This window comes from Brassica napus, chromosome A5 (assembly GCF_020379485.1).
Source record: "Brassica napus cultivar Da-Ae chromosome A5, Da-Ae, whole genome shotgun sequence".
Lineage (NCBI taxonomy): Eukaryota > Viridiplantae > Streptophyta > Magnoliopsida > Brassicales > Brassicaceae > Brassica > Brassica napus.
Genome location: NC_063438.1, coordinates 28,556,113 through 28,572,591, shown reverse-complemented (window position 1 = coordinate 28,572,591; position 16,479 = coordinate 28,556,113). Strand labels below are relative to the sequence as shown.

General features: G+C 36.3%; 3 protein-coding genes across 4 annotated transcripts; all 3 read left to right on the top strand.

The window, feature by feature from the left end:
• Nucleotides 1-1,226: 1,226 nt before the first annotated feature.
• LOC106450537 (protease Do-like 7) lies at nucleotides 1,227-9,945 on the top strand. Of its 2 annotated transcripts, none has more exons than XM_048780263.1 (24): nucleotides 1,227-1,623; nucleotides 2,023-2,093; nucleotides 2,324-2,458; nucleotides 2,580-2,638; nucleotides 2,727-2,763; nucleotides 3,096-3,221; nucleotides 3,520-3,609; nucleotides 4,128-4,193; nucleotides 4,286-4,342; nucleotides 4,466-4,531; nucleotides 4,674-4,781; nucleotides 5,073-5,114; nucleotides 5,558-5,607; nucleotides 5,983-6,148; nucleotides 6,536-7,006; nucleotides 7,347-7,529; nucleotides 7,602-7,707; nucleotides 7,997-8,167; nucleotides 8,248-8,327; nucleotides 8,414-8,641; nucleotides 8,729-8,944; nucleotides 9,131-9,288; nucleotides 9,372-9,483; nucleotides 9,588-9,945. In XM_048780263.1, the coding sequence occupies exons 1-24, from the start codon at nucleotides 1,338-1,340 to the stop codon at nucleotides 9,750-9,752; spliced, it is 3,249 nt and encodes a 1,082-aa protein (XP_048636220.1). In that variant the 5' UTR covers nucleotides 1,227-1,337; the 3' UTR covers nucleotides 9,753-9,945. The 2 variants fall into 2 exon arrangements, with proteins under 2 accessions (XP_048636220.1, XP_048636219.1); XM_048780262.1 differs by having other exon boundaries at nucleotides 5,073-5,153.
• A 2,071-nt stretch (nucleotides 9,946-12,016) lies between these two features.
• Nucleotides 12,017-12,484, top strand: LOC125609179 (polcalcin Bra n 2-like). The gene has a single exon (XM_048780261.1). The coding sequence runs from the start codon at nucleotides 12,065-12,067 to the stop codon at nucleotides 12,314-12,316; it is 252 nt and encodes an 83-aa protein (XP_048636218.1). The 5' UTR covers nucleotides 12,017-12,064; the 3' UTR covers nucleotides 12,317-12,484.
• An 822-nt stretch (nucleotides 12,485-13,306) lies between these two features.
• On the top strand, nucleotides 13,307-16,211 carry LOC125609178 (U-box domain-containing protein 7-like). The gene is made up of 2 exons (XM_048780260.1): nucleotides 13,307-13,780; nucleotides 15,189-16,211. The coding sequence occupies exons 1-2, from the start codon at nucleotides 13,392-13,394 to the stop codon at nucleotides 16,000-16,002; spliced, it is 1,203 nt and encodes a 400-aa protein (XP_048636217.1). The 5' UTR covers nucleotides 13,307-13,391; the 3' UTR covers nucleotides 16,003-16,211.
• The last annotated feature ends 268 nt before the right edge of the window (nucleotides 16,212-16,479 follow it).

Sequence of the window (16,479 nt, the reverse complement as noted above, 5' to 3'; positions counted from 1 at the left end):
TAAAATTTATAAATTAGTTTTAAAAGCTTATAAACAAGGGAACAATGTATAAATGATAATAAATATTTTAAAATATTTAATGATTTTTAGTGATAAAACTTTTCGACTATTTTTGAATCGTAAAAAACTTCTCAACTAAATTTTCAACATTATAAATCATCAACTTATAAACCGTTAACGTATCACCGTTTTTTAGACGGAAGGTAACATAAGTTAACATAATTAAAATTGGGAGTATTTTTTTAATTGAAAGTTTTTTCTTACTAAATTGAAAGTTTCTTTCATATGATTTTTAATTGAGATTTTTTTACGATTCATTTTTAGTTGAATGATTTAATTACTAAAAACTCTATATTCAAATGATTTATTATTTATTATTGTGTTCAGTTTTTTCATTCATCTAATGATCACCAATTAATCAGGTAAAATCATAAATTAGTTAGCTATAATGAAATATAAGTTTAAACTTTATTATATAATTAAATGAAATATAAGTTTATAGTAAAACTATATTTTATAATTTTATCATTATAGACTTAAATAAAGCAAACATAATAACAACAAGATAAATAAACTTTTATATTAAGCGTTATGAACTACTTGCATAACTTACATTAGATTGTTGCTTTTTATTTTATATTTACTCATTTTTTAACTTGTATTTTGCTTATATTTTTTTGGTAATAATATTAACACAGAAAAATCAATGTTATATCAAAAGTAAGTAATATAACTTTGAATTTAACTTGTAAATAATTTTGAATATCTAACATTTTTTCAATCAACATTTTAGTTTTAAATATGTTTTACTAAATTTGATTTGGTTTAACAAAATATCACCTGTATGTTACGAGTAATCCATATTAGTGGGGAAAAATGTTTTTCACACTTTATCAAAATAGTTTTAACTTTTAAGCGGAGTGAAAAAAACAATTCAGCAAAGTTCCATGAAGAAAGTCTTATTTATATTTAAAATAAAACAAAGACTCTGGTGTTGACTTTTGTGTAATTGGCATTAGACATGCAAATTCTCACTATCATATAAACTATGTTTAATATTCTAATCTTTCCATTTTCTCATAGAAACAAATTTAAAATATAACAATTAGAGATTTAAGCCTTCAAAATAATAATAATAATAATTAGAGATTTAAATGTTAGCACGCTGATTGGTTAAAAAATGAAAACCTTAAATATATAATCTAAATTTTATGTAAGAAACATAAGGAAAGATTATCATCATCAGATTTCATTTCCTCCAACTCTCTCTTTGACATATCCTTTAGAGAGAAAGAGACCACCGATCCGAAAACCCTAAACCCATTCCCGCTGAGCAAATGGGAGATTCGCTGGAGATGTTGGGATCAGAGGCATCAATGGCGACGGAAACTCGCATCAAATCCGACTTATGCTTGGAGATCGATCCTCCTTTAGGCGAAACCGTTGCCACCGCCGAAGACTGGCGTCGCGCTCTCGACAAAGTGGTTCCCGCCGTCGTCGTGCTCCGCACAACGGCCTGCCGCGCTTTCGACACCGAATCGGCCGGTGCTAGCTACGCCACTGGGTTTATCGTCGATAAGAGGCGTGGGATCATCCTCACCAATCGCCACGTGGTTAAGCCAGGTCCCCTCTTACTCTAACAAAGAGACTTATCTATTTCCGTGAATTTGTTTGAGCTTACGTGGCAGCTAATTTAGCGGCGATGATAGTGATTCTTCGAAATTGGCTTTAGGATTTTGCTTAGAGAGGCAATGTTCTGATTCTATATCCTAGGTTAATCCTTTTGTGTTGAAGAAGTATACTGAGAATCTATTTAGTATCCAGTGATTAACCTCTATTTTGTATTGGATTTAGGATTTTGCGATTCCGTAGCTATTACCTGTTTTGATTAGGTCGTCGCTTACAAAGACAATGTTCTGATTCTATATTCTAGGCTAATGCTTCTGTGTTGAAGTATACTGAGGATCTATTTAGTATCTAGTGATTAACCTTTGTATACTTTTTTATCTTCTTCTTTTTCAGGTCCAGTAGTTGCTGAGGCAACGTTTGTAAACCGAGAAGAGATCCCGATCTATCCTGTTTATAGGGATCCGGTAAGTGTCTCTCTCATTCAAATCCCTAGATTAGATTTCAGTTTTCCCTTTATGAAGTATGAGCGAAATGGTTTCACTTGTGCATTTTTTTCTGTTACGAATTCATATGCGAAAACGGCGCTACAGTGATTATCTTCTAATATCAGAATCTGTGTCTCATCTTTACTTTGCTCTCTTCTTGTTTATTCCCTCCTCGTCAGGCTGACATTATTTTGTATTATTTTTTTCAGGTCCATGACTTTGGCTTCTTTTCTTATGATCCGAGTGCAGTACAGTTTCTGAGTTATGAAGAAATCCCCCTTGCCCCAGAGGCGGCTTCTGTTGGACTCGAGATTAGGGTTGTTGGCAATGATAGCGGAGAAAAGGTAACGTAAACAGGTTCCTCTCTGTTAATCATGGCGCGCTTGCATTAAAAAAATCTGTAGTGTTTTTGTTTAGTGTTTAGACGGAGGAGGTAATGCTTCTGGTTAAAATGTGGATTTGCAGGTTTCTATACTGGCTGGTACTATTGCTCGGTTGGATAGGGATGCTCCACATTATAAAAAGTATTCTGTTTCACCGTCATGCTTATTTTTCTGCTTATTTTCATTTAAGGCTACTTGTTCTCTAAAGATTATTTGGTTTTTGGTGCAGAGATGGTTATAACGACTTCAACACGTTTTACATGCAAGTAAGTGATTATTCATCTTTACTCTTTAACTATATATTACTTTTATTTAGTCACCAACTTATTGGAACATCATTGCATGTTATCTTTCTTGTGTCGAGCTTGTATTCATCTTTTCTAATATTGTCGTACATATTTTCATTTATTGTGTCGAGCTTGTATGCATGGTTATAAAGCTCATATTTTCATTTATACACACCTAATAGGGTTTAAACTTCCTCTTTGTAGCTTATCATGCAATGCTCAACTATTTAATGCTACTGTTATTCGAAGTCTAACCCTAACACATATGCGAATGCTGGTGTTTGCTAATATGTTCGCTTCTGTGTTTATAGGCAGCATCAGGTACTAAAGGTGGATCAAGTGGTTCTCCAGTCATTGATTGGCAAGGCAGGGCGGTAGCCTTGAATGCTGGCAGCAAGACCTCAAGTGCGTCAGCCTTCTTCCTACCACTTCAACGAGTAAGCAACCTCTTTTTCATACTCATATTCATGGTTCAGCTAAGACTAAAAACCTCCATCTAAAGGTTGTTCACTGTGCTTGTTCTTCTGAAAATAGTTCATATTATGAACGGGAAGTTAGTAAAATGTTACAAATAAACTGCACGTATATTTGAGATCTCTTCTTTTCATGTATGGGCCCTGAGTATCCAGTAGGAGACAATGAGAGAGTTAGACATGATTCCTGGTCTCGCGTTTAGTGTTGCTTGCTTCATATCATTTCATAACTTATAATCAAGTACGGTTTTATTTTTGCAAGGTTGTCAGGGCGTTGAGTTTCCTTCAGAAAAGTATCGACTTGTGCACAGATAAGCCAAAAGCAGTTCATATTCCCCGTGGTACGCTTCAGGTTTGTTTTCCACCTGTCTGAATTTGAGACTCTTCATAGTGAAGTTAAGAACATTCCCATGAATATCAGTCTTGACTTTTTTTAAAGTGATTATCCATACTATTACATGGTCTGTCAATTGAATGTATATGTGATTCCACGACTTATATGCCTGGAAAACATTTAGACTACTGTTTTAGTTTGGTTCTGATAATCATAATTTATGTATGATCGATTTCAACAAATGTTATCTCAAATCATAGAGAGAATTGCGTTCCTTTTAAATCCTATAAGGATTTCTGTCATACTAGATATATGAATGGAACTTTGATACCGTGACTGACACTTGAAACGTTATCCTTGGGATGTGATTAAGTTAGGGCTTTTGTTAGGAATACGTCTCCTGTTAAAATTCTATCCATTTTCCCACGACTGCCAGATTCTTAGAGATACAGAGCAGAGGAAGCTCAATCTCTATAGTCCGATGTGAGCTCTGGGGTTACTTATGTAAGGTTTCATCTGTTTGCTTTTGTATTTAGATGACATTTGTTCACAAAGGCTTCGACGAGATACGGCGACTTGGTCTCAGAACCGGAACTGAACAGGTACATGATTTTCCTTCTTACCATCGTGGATGGATCAGCCTTCCTTGTGCTACACAGTAACACCTTAAGCTTGCTATATCTTGGCCATGTAGGTGGTTCGGCATGCATCTCCACCTGGGGAAACCGGAATGCTTGTTGTCGACTCTGTTGTGAGTGCTTTGGTTCATTATTAACATACAGTACAATAATTATTTTTAAAGAAAATGGATACTGTTTAAGCGGTGCCTGATCTTGAAATTTTCATCTTATATAATATGTCTTGACTTGTGTAGGTGCCAAGTGGCCCTGCTGATAAACATTTAGAGTCGGGAGATGTTCTTGTTCGTGTGAACGGCACAGTAAGTCATCTCGATTACATCATTTTAGTGAAGTTTTGTTTTTGGTTTGCCTCAAGTGACCTATTAATCCGTGTACTTTCAGTGTCTAGCTCTTTTTGTTCCTTGTTTTGCTAAATCTCTCTCTCTCTCTCTCTCACCACAGGTACTTACGCAATTTCTAAACTTGGAGAATCTGATTGATGACAGTGTTGGCCAGATAGTTGAATTGGAAATCGAAAGAGGTGGACAGCCACTAACTGTTAATGTGTCGGTGAGTTCCATTCTTCTATTTCTAAGTTCGATTTTTGTATGCGCGCGGCAGTCTTCTAGGAGTTTTTTTTACGGGCTAAAAAAGTAGTAGAGAAAAGTACACGTAAGATGCACATGTAGCCCTCTATTCTCTTTTCTGTTGGACATTAAATTCGTTCTTGCTGATCTTTTCCTTTTCCCTGAGAAGTCCTGGATAAATTAGATGTAGGATTTCATATCTGCTTAAACGGATTGATACTTACTGTCTTTCATAAAGATCTAAATCCTTGTGTTAATGTATTTCCTGACACAGGTTCAGGATCTACACTCAATCACTCCAGATCATTTCCTGGAAGTAAGTGGTGCTATAATTCACCCGTTGTCTTATCAGCAGGTAACTATGACGAAAATATACATCTGATTCATTTTTGCTTCTGTGCATGTATGCATGATATTCTTGTGTCCTATAGGTGAATTGTTGTCTTTTTGGGTTAGTCTTTAGGTTAGGGTCTATCTGTCATGAATTTACATATTGATATACCAAATTGATGATTTAAAGCACTTTCTTGTTTCCAAAGTAAGATATTAAGCTGAAATGTTAGTTGGTTCATAATATATATCTTCAGAGGTGATGCTCTTTGTGAATATAGTAATTCTAACTGTATGATCCTGGAATTTGTCAATGTACTATCAGTTGGAAATTGTTCCAGATTGCTACTTATTCTATTCGTAAGCTGTGTTATACTTACTGACTCTCTCATGGGCATAGGCTGATCTTAAATGTTTTTGATCTATCAGGCTCGTAACTTTCGTTTTCCTTGTGGCTTGGCGTACGTCGCGGATCCTGGGTAAGACTTCTCAAGTTCCTTCATTAAAAGTTTCACATTTTCTTGATCCATGTGCAACTCGCTCATAGAGCGAGTCCAACAGAAAATAATCTTTCCTTATATGTACTTTTAATTCTAAAAATTATTTATCTGCATTCTCGCTACAAGTGGTCAGCTGTAACTTCTTCTTAGACCCCATTTAGTCTTGAAAATGCACTTTGTTATCTCTTCATCAGAGATCTTAAGAAAGTTCACGTTTCAGCTTCTAGTCTGTCTGTTACCTTATTTGTAAATTTTCGTGACTGATGTATCAATATTTTTACATGTGAGCTATTGTGAATGCAAATGATTCCACTTTCAGAAATTATATTTACTTGGATGAACTATTTTATGCAGATACATGCTGTTTAGAGCTGGGGTCCCACGACATGCTATCATAAAGAAGGTTGCTAACGAGGATATTTCATGTCTAGCGGATTTAGTATCCGTCCTTTCAAAGCTCTCTAGGGGTGCTCGTGTTCCCTTGGAATATATGTCTCACAGCGATCGTCATCGCAAGAAGGTGATATACGTTTTTAAAAAATTATTCTAGTTAGACGTCCTAACTCACTATAACTTTATGCTTGTTAAACATTGATGGTAGCATTTATATATGATAATTTGTTAGTCTACCCTTGTTCGGCATCTGAATTCTTCCATGCAATCTGTTGATTCTGTGACAATATTACCTCTCTTCTCTATTTTTTTTTTTTTTTGCTATTGTGATACTGATAGGTCACTATGATCACTGTCTATAGAAAATATATATCTCTAAAGTTATGATTCCGCAATGGATCGTTTTGTCTTAACAGCGTTCTTGTTATTAGCATGGTTATTTATGTTTCTTATTGATTTTTATAATATTTACTCAAATGAGAAAGTACTTATTTTCGTGTTCCCTTTCCTGCAGTCTGTGTTAGTCACAATCGACCGTCATGAATGGTACGCTCCTCCACAGTTGTATACCCGTAATGACAGTACTGGTTTATGGGATGGGAAACCTGCAATCGAACTTGCTGCTGTTTCACAACCTATTGATATTAATGGGTTGCCTATAAGCCAAAATATTCCTCTCTGCCATCACGATACAGAGCCCATGCATGAAGTTCGTGGGGTTACTGATACTGCGGCTACTATGGGAGCCTCTAGTGGCGATGGTTCTCTGAATGATTTTGGCTCAGAAGCAAAGAAACAAAGAGTGGAAGATGATTCTTCGGATGGAACTGTTGCAAACGCTTCCTTATATGGGAGTGAATTAAAATCTGATGATGCAATGGAGACAGATAATACGGTATTAAGAGACTACGAAGGTGCAACAGCATTTTCTGCTAATGCTTCATTGGCTGAACGTGCTATTGAGCCTGCTCTTGTCATGTTTGAGGTAAATATTAAGAACTTTCTCAAATTTGGGTGTCGCAGTGGATTCTGGCTTTGTGGCTGAACTTGAATGAAATAGTATACAAAACTGAATTCAAGGTTCGGAGTTCCTACTCTCCAAAGCTATGAAGTATTACTTTAAATTATCTCACCAGAACATGTTAGATTTGGTAACGATTTCTACAAGTCTTAAAAATGATAATCTATGCATGCTAAACCATTGAAGTACAACCTGGTGATTGAAATTACTGTCTTGGCTAAATATGTTTCTGGTATTTGTGATTGTAGTTCTTATTGTGATTAAAGGCAACTTGCATCTGCTGAAACTCTGTTCTCTTATACAGGTTCATGTGCCACCATCGTGCAGTCTTGATGGTGTACATTCCCAACATTTCTTTGGTACCGGCATCATTATTTATCATTCTTCGAGCATGGGACTTGCTGTGGTGGACAAAAACACTGTTGCCATTTCTGCATCTGATGTTATGTTGTCCTTTGCTGCTTTTCCAGTCGAGATTCCTGGAGAGGTTAGATTTCACTGAGACTCTTATAGTTCATGGAAGGAAGCTTAGTATTGATCTTACTTAACTGAAATGCAGGTGGTATTTCTTCATCCTGTTCACAACTATGCTCTAATTGCCTATAATCCGTCAGCAATGGGTCCTGCCGGTGCTTCAGTCATTCGTGCAGCTGAGCTACTACCTGGTATGTCAATAAAAATCTGTGGAAAAGCACCTTTGGGTTCCAATTATATGCCTGGTTGGATGATGGAGAGGTGGGATTGGGCTACTGCTTTGTTTTCGTTAAACCATTTGAAAGTTCCACCGTTGCTCTGTTTGGATATCACTATCTAACAGATGATTGTGCTTTTGTAATGTGGCTTGTTAGATTTATGTATTTGTTGTATGGTTTTCAATTGCATGTTGTTTGACCTTTTCTTTTTCTAGTCAAATTAATGGGACGAGTTCATGTTGCAATGTCTTTTTCTAAACAGAACCTGCACTGCAACGTGGAGATTCGGTCTATCTTGTTGGATTGAGTAGGAACCTTCAAGCTACGTCAAGAAAATCTATTGTAACCAATCCATGTGCAGCGTTAAACATTGGGTCTGCTGATTCTCCCCGCTATAGAGCTACTAATATGGAAGTAATCGAGCTTGATACTGGTAAGGAATTTAGAACCTCGGGTATTAAATATAGTTACTTCAGACTTGTTCAAATACCATATCTTTTTCTTTCTTTGCAGATTTTGGTAGCTCATTTTCAGGAGCCCTGACTGATGAGCAGGGGAGGATTCGGGCCATTTGGGGAAGCTTTTCGACTCAGGTTCATCTTCCCACTTTGCAATTTACACATTTTTTTGGTGTGTGTGTGTTTTTCTAACATGATGCTTTCATGTGAATTGATCACAGATTAAATATAGTTCCACTACGTCAGAAGACCATCAGTTTGTCAGAGGTATCCCGGTATATGCGATCAGTCAAGTCCTTGAAAAAATCATAACCGGTGGAAATGGACCAGCTCTTCTCATAAATGGTATCAAAAGGCCAATGCCACTTGTTCGAATTTTGGAAGTTGAGTTGTATCCTACTTTGCTCTCAAAAGCCCGGAGTTTTGGTCTGAGTGATGAATGGGTCCAAGTAAGCCTTTTTCTTGTTTACATCCTATGTAGAATTTTATACCTTGTGTATTCTCAAATCCATATACTACATTGATTGTTCTTACAGATCCTAGTCAAGAAGGATCCTGTTAGACGACAAGTTCTACGTGTTAAAGGCTGCCTGGCAGGATCAAAAGCTGAAAATCTTCTAGAACAAGGCGACATGGTTCTGGCAGTGGATAAGATGCCAGTTACATGCTACAATGACATTGAAGCCGCTTGCCTAAGTTTGGATAAGGGTACCCACAGCGATGAGAATCTCAATCTAACAATCCTTCGACAGGTGACACCATTAACTCCTGGCTCTCGAGACCTTTGTTTCTCCGTTATCATCCTAGTCTTGTGTCTATTGATCACACTACCTGTGACAATAGTTCCTATCATTTTCTTGAGTTTTTAGACAATAGTAATTTAAGTGAAGAAAAAGGTTCTCTAGTTGATATACTCAAGACTCTTGGTTGTTTGTCAGGGCCGAGAAATGGAGCTCGTAGTTGGAACTGATAAAAGAGATGGAAATGGAACTACAAGAGTGATAAACTGGTGCGGGTGTGTTGTTCAAGATCCTCATCCTGCGGTTCGCTCTCTTGGATTCCTTCCTGAGGAAGGTCATGGTGTCTATGTTACAAGGTACTGCTTCTGATTCCCTTCAACCAACTAGAAATCATTTCATGGGTTGGTTGGATTTGATCTCTGACAAAACTTGTTCTCAGATGGTGTCACGGGAGTCCCGCAAACCGATATGGCCTCTATGCACTTCAATGGATCGTGGAAGTTAACGGGAAGAAGACTCCTGATCTTAACGCATTTGCAGATGCCACCAAGGTTTTGACTCATTCCTTACAGAACTCACTTTTACAATTTTTACTTTGGCCCTGAAGCGATTATGTCGTCTGAATTTTAATCTTAGATTGTTTCTTTGCGAACAGGAGCTAGAACACGGGCAGTTTGTGCGGATAAGGACCGTTCATCTTAACGGCAAGCCACGAGTGTTGACTCTAAAACAAGATCTCCATTATTGGCCAACTTGGGAGCTGAGGTTCGACCCAGAGACTGCTCTTTGGCGGAGAAACATATTGAAAGCCTTGAAATAAAAAAAACCTTTTAGGTGCCATATCATATTTGCATGATCCAACTGTGTTGTATTTCTATCGATATTATAACTCAAAATATTCATTGTAACATTACTCAAAGAACTGTCACTACAATTTACAGGGAGGAAAAAATTAAGAAGGATGTTACATCCAATAAAAATTGATCAAATTGAAAAAAAAGATCGTTTCTTAATTTATGTTTTCACTATCATTTTTGTTTTGAAATCAAAAATATTTTATTGATCATGTAAATTTAGCATAGAATACTGAGCCATCAAACTAGGCCTCTTCTTCTTTTAAAGGCCTAGTTGTATAAGTAGGCTTTTTCTTTCTTTAGGTATTTGATTTGGCCATTACAATTAATGTCAATTTCTTTAAATCGCTTTTCGGTATCTTCTTGAGAAAATCCGGGAAAAAATTTAAGAAAAGCATTAGAAAACTCATCCAACGAAACTGTACCATCATTGTTCTTGTCAAAACGCTTGAAGATCTTCTCTAGAGACATTTTTATTATAGTATATATATGATTTATTTTGATATTCCTGAGACTTGTGGGAAATATGACACATTATGTTCTTGTATTTATAGGATTTTAAAATCCTACATAAAATCTAATAAGTTGATAGCCCAATTAATGATTAACCAAACAGAAATGTATTAAGTAAGTGATCTGAATATAAATGATTTACATTTGCACACACAAAAAAAGAATACAAAGGATTTACATTTGATGTTATCTTGTGATTTGGATATGCTTAAATGCATTGTTAATGTATTGAGAATTGGATGACATAATTAAACATATACTAATATTTACATGAAAAGAAGAAAATATTTTACTTTAACACATGTTAAGCATATAAAATATCAAATCTTACAAAAAAATGGAACATTAATAAATAGTTTCAGGAGAAAGATAACATAGCAAAAATATAGATTGTCAATTTAAATAATATAAAATAAAATTTATGAAAAATTAAATTTTCCTGCATTTATTCTATGATTTGAATATGAGAAAAATAAGGAAACACATGATGAAAATATCTTTCCAGATTTTATACATATATACTAATTATTATTTTGATGAAAAACTCATAATTATTTGGGTATATATGTATTTTGATCAAAACTACATATTTGGGTATATACGTATACAACTTTATATTCAGCTAAAAATAGGATTCTCAGTTGTTCACTGTGTTGGGTTTGGATCAGCACGGCCCTTTAGCTATGAACCCTCTTTAAAATACTTATAGCCCATTATCAACTTAATTATCTTAAACCGGATCATGTCCGGTCTGATATGGTGGTTATGCAAACCGAATCAAATAAAACTGTCGACAGGTATCCCATTTAACTGCGCAGTGACTGACTTATGCTAATATAATTTACAAATCTACCCTTCGCCTCCTTCCTTCTCCGTCTGACCATCGATCTCAAGCCGCCACGACTCTCCGGCTCCGAGGAACTCTACCGTCGATTAAGCAGAAAAGCAGAAATGGAAGATGCAGCCTCTCCTAATTCAGGTTCCGATTTGAACCTCGGAGGGAATCGCGGTAGATCCATCGAAGAATGCCAGGACATGATCCAACGAAGCTTTCGAAGTATATAAGCCTCTCGTTTTCGTTTCAGCTTCTCAATTCTTAGATTCATTGGTTGTTTGATTAGATCAATCTAGGGGTTTAGGGTTTTAGAATCACTCTAGAGATCCATTGATTAGTTTCTATGAACATGTTCATTTGATGATGATAATGATGATGATGATGATGGTATAATCTGTGATTAGATCCGATCGTGAAGTTTCTGATGGAGCAGCAAAAGACGCCATGGAAGCAGTGTGGGATACATGTTACAATGACACTAAACCTTTTGATAGAGCTCCTTGAAGGTTATACACCTCTTTATACTCTCAAGTCTCAAGAGACTTACTTTTGCTTCTAAAAGATGGAGATAAAGCCAAAAAAAGGTTGGATCAGCCATTGATTTTTGTTTTTTTCTTCCGGTATTTATTTCTCACTATGGATGAATAGTTTGCTATAAATCTAACATTACGAAATAAAGCTTAAAATGACAGAGGAGTTGATCAGTGTGTCCTTGTCTAAATTGTAGTTATGTCTTTAACAAAATAAAACTGTTTTGTAATGACCGCTAATGGAGGACAAGTCACATTCTAATTTTAGTAACTTCAGTTTCCTCCCTAGACTTGCCTAATTTAAAGCATAGCCTCAGCTTCTTCACATTCAAATCTCTTTATATAACCTTTATGTTCTCATCTAATTCCTTCGATACCAAAAGAAGAAAACTGATTAACAATGGCTGACGCAACCGAGAAAGCAGAGCACGACCGTGTTTTCAAGAAGTTTGATGCTAACGGAGATGGAAAAATCTCTGCCACCGAGCTTGGAGATGCTCTCAAGAACCTTGGCTCGGCCACACACGATGACATTAAGCGTATGATGGCCGAGATTGATACCGATGGTGATGGGTACATATCGTACCAAGAGTTTTCTGATTTCGCAAGTGCTAATCGTGGTCTCATGAAAGATGTTGCCAAAATTTTCTAAGTGGAGTTTCAAAATCTATAATTCACTTGAAAATGATTTGAGGATTAATCATGTTTAATTTGTTTTTGTAATGGCATATCATTTGATTAAGTATGTATTTTTGGTTATAAAAGTATAAAATGTAGTTAACTCAGTGATATATTAATAATATTTTCTCCGTTTTCGAATTATAAATGTTCTTTTAATGTTACAAAAAGATAAATTTAAGTTTTTATATATTTTCATTATTTAATGATGATAAATTGTAAACTTTAGAAAGGTAGGTGAATGTATAGAATTATTATTGATTTTGAAAATAGGTAATCATAGAAAATGATGTGTTCAATTATTTATAATCAAATTTTAAGTTGTCTTTTAATGTGAAAATCTGATATTGGAAACAAAAATATATATTATCACCAGTCAAATATAAATGAGGCTCCCCTACTTTATGTACTTTTCAACCTTTAGCCCAAAAATGTCTATGCATAAGATAAAGACAATGTAACAAAGAATGGTTGCCAACTGATCTTTAACATTGAGGACCAACAAACATATATACTTTATTCAAAACATATATTAGAATAAAATCTCTCAGCTAGCTTTAGCCCATAAACATCATTGTTCAAAATATCTCTTTTTTACAAATGAAAACTAAAAGATACACACAAAAAAAAAACTTAAGAAAATATTAGCCATCCCTTAAAAATCTTTCTCTAAAATTTGGAATTTAATATGTTCTTATATTAAAAACAAATTTAATTCCCGAAATTAAAATATTGAGAATTTGTACTCCCTACACACAACTTCCCCTCTATTTGCATTCACCCTATTTCCCTTCAATTTTCTTCTTCCCATCAATACCATTTTCCCCCAATTCAATGGTATCCTACTCTTTTCAGTATATTGAGCTAATTTGCTCTAAAAAATTTGACTATAAAAACATATATTTTTTTTTTTTGCGTTTGGTGTTGGTGTAGTATATATATATGTACACGTACTATGTAACCGTTGGCCAACGCACTTACTCATATAAGTCTCTCTCTCTCTCTCTCTCTCTTTCTCAAACAGATCTTTCCGCCTCTCTCTCTCTGAAATGGACCTCGCCGGAGCAACCTCCACCGTTGCTTCTTCTTCTCCATCTTCCTCTGTATCCTCAACCGCTACGAGCCTCGATTGCGACTCGCCACGTGGCGGAGATGTAGACCACGAATTGCTCCGCACCACGTCCGTTTCCGTTTCCCTTTCTTTGTCGTCTTCCGCCTCAATCCAGAGAGTGCTGAGCTTAATCCGATCGGAGGATCCCGACTCGAGGCTGTTCGCGGCCAAAGAGATCCGCCGGCTGACCAAGACGTCGCATAGATGCCGCCGACACTTTTCCCAGGCCGTCGAACCGCTCGTTTCCATGCTCCGATTCGAATCGCCCGAGTCGCACCACGAAGCGGCTCTCCTCGCTCTCCTCAACCTCGCCGTCAAAGACGAGAAGTACGTTACGCTTTATTCTTCCTTGATTCTGTTTTCGTTACGCTTATCTGATTAGTGACTTCTAATTAATCAAATTCGGAATATTAGATTACGTAGACGATTGATAGAGGTTATATCCATTAGCTCAATTGCTCGTTCATGATTGGATAATCTCTCGATCTTAGCGAACTATGCTTTGTTTGGATCCAACAACTTTAGTTGCCTCTTATCCAAATGCTTTTCGTTTGCTTGGAGTGTACTCTACCCTTCCTCCTCTAAGCTCCCTTTGTGTGTGTGTGTGTGTTCCTCTTTTTTTTTTTTTTTGCTTCTTTTTGAAGATTTTTTTTTGTTACTGGGAATTGAGAATTATCTAGGGTTCATCCATTTTTTTGGAAAGAGGATATTTCGTCACGGTACTAGAGAGAAGATACTCTTTCTTTATTCCTTCTCTCACTTTTTTAAATTGTTCTTTCGTTTTATGCGGTTTCTGGAGATTTCTGACTATTCCTTTTTTATCGTTACTAATCGTGAGGTTTGATTGGTTCTTCTACTTGCGGATGATATTTTGATTGATCTAGAGAGACTCATGTTACCTTTTACTTTCTTTTTTTTTCCCTGGTCTTGACATTCCATAAGAAAGCAACGAATCAAGTTGCTAGATAAGACCAAAACACACAAGAATCTTTTTTTTATCCTCCCTAAAAACACATAGAGAAGAATATCATGACACTAGTTATGCCGCCGCAAATTCCCTCCCCCTTTAGTTACATCAAAGTGATGACATCTCACGGATCTTGATCCAGTTAGTTTTTTTTTTATCATTTGGGGTATGTGGCAAACCAAGAAAATAACAGAGGATGGTTTTAAGTCAAGTAGTAGTTTAGATGGGAATCAACTGAAGCTTAACTAACTCTTTTGCTTTACGGGGGCAGGTATGAATAAGTTTTGCCTAACTTAAATTTTAATTTGTACATCCGTAGTAGGGCCTTGCTTTACAAGACTTAGTATTTTATACAGTTTTTCACTTGCTGGCTGAATCTTTCCTTAATTTGTACGCAAACGAGACCTTGTAGTCTAATTTCTTCTTTGGTCTATTATCATCACTTTTTTTTTATTAAGTGGAGAAAAGAGGTGCAAGCAAAGTAGAGAAGCTAAACCTCAAAAGCCTTTCTTTATCTTCACTTTTCCTCTCCTTCATTAAATATCTTTCCCTTACTTTAATTTTTGTGTCCATAAACATTATTTAATACAATCCGTACCTTTAGGTCGGCTTGGTTTTCCTAAGAGGTTAGGTAGATGGGCTGCAACTCTATTCCTCTTGATTACAATTCATATGACTGAGAAACTGAATGCACCAAAGTCTATTTGTTAAGTTGTCATTGTCTTTAAGACTTTTCTGAGTTTTGTTGTTGTTTTTTTCATTTTTCAGGAATAAGGTGAGCATTATTGAAGCAGGTGCATTAGAGCCAATCATCAACTTCTTGCAATGTAATAGCCAAACACTTCAAGAATATGCTTCTGCATCTTTGCTCACTCTCTCAGCCACCGCTACCAACAAACCCATCATTGGAGCTAACGGAGTGATTCCTCTATTAGTCAAAGTCATTCAACACGGAAGCCCACAAGCTAAAGTTGATGCAGTCATGGCACTTTCCAACCTCTCTACGCTCTCCACTAACCTGAGCATGATCATAGCGACCAGACCACTCTTGCCGATACTGAGTCTTCTCAAAACAAGTAAAAAATCATCGAAAACATCTGAGAAATGCTGTTCCCTCATAGAGTCCTTGATCGTTTCTGGAGAGGAGGCGAGAACAGGTTTAGTTTCATACGAAGGAGGAGTTTTTGCGGTGGTGGAGGTTCTCGAAAACGGGTCACTACAAGCTCGAGAACACGCGGTTGGCGTGCTCTTAACACTCTGCCAGAGCGATAGAAGTAAATACAGAGAGCCCATTCTCAGAGAAGGTGTAATACCGGGACTGCTTGAGCTCACGGTTCAAGGAACATCGAAGTCTCGGACAAAAGCTCAAAGACTTCTCTCTTTACTAAGGAACTCAAAAAGTCCAAGATCAGAGGTTCAACCCGATACAATAGAGAACATAGTGTCGAGCTTGATCTCTCACATAGACGGAGATGATCAGTCAGGTAAGGCGAAGAAGATGCTAGCTGAAATGGTGCAAGTTAGCATGGAGAAGAGCTTGAGACATCTACAAGAACGTGCTTCCACTCTTGTCCGTCCCTAAAACCGCATTTCCCGAGGTTTGATTCTGCATAAAGGGTGATGAAGATTGAAGGGTTGATATAATATATATGCCAGTCCAGTGCCGGCCTTCTGGTTCTCAGTGACTTGGTTTCTTTTATTACTCAAAGTTGTTCATAATAAAAGGTCTTTGGTGTGTACATATACATCTCTATAGAAACGTTTTTAATTTTAAATAAAAGGTTTCAATCATGTTGTTGTGGCATTGGAGTTTAGACATCAACATCAAGCTTTCACTACTAGACTACTAGTTAGATATTTCTCTTTTTAAATAACTTTTTTATTCAAGATCACATGCATCACGTTTAAGAATGATAATCATCCAACTTTAGATCCAACTAGTCTTTTGTTGAAGGAGCCCATTTAATTTGAGGCTTATGATATCATAAAGGTAAAAACGATTTTCATCACCGCACACACTTTTAAAACTGGATTACGTACGTGAAGATCAATTTGGCTA

Excerpts from the sequence above, each read along its gene's own strand:
- LOC106450537 (XM_048780262.1), top strand. The coding sequence starts at position 1,338 with ATGGGAGATTCGCTGGAGATGTTGGGATCAGAGGCATCAATGGCGACG. Across the intron at positions 7,530-7,601 it reads CAGTCGAGATTCCTGGAGAG|GTGGTATTTCTTCATCCTGT; the intron begins GTTAGATTTCAC and ends ACTGAAATGCAG. Across the intron at positions 9,484-9,587 it reads CATTTGCAGATGCCACCAAG|GAGCTAGAACACGGGCAGTT; the intron begins GTTTTGACTCAT and ends CTTTGCGAACAG.
- LOC125609179 (XM_048780261.1), top strand. The coding sequence starts at position 12,065 with ATGGCTGACGCAACCGAGAAAGCAGAGCACGACCGTGTTTTCAAGAAG.
- LOC125609178 (XM_048780260.1), top strand. The coding sequence starts at position 13,392 with ATGGACCTCGCCGGAGCAACCTCCACCGTTGCTTCTTCTTCTCCATCT. Across the intron at positions 13,781-15,188 it reads CTCGCCGTCAAAGACGAGAA|GAATAAGGTGAGCATTATTG; the intron begins GTACGTTACGCT and ends TTCATTTTTCAG.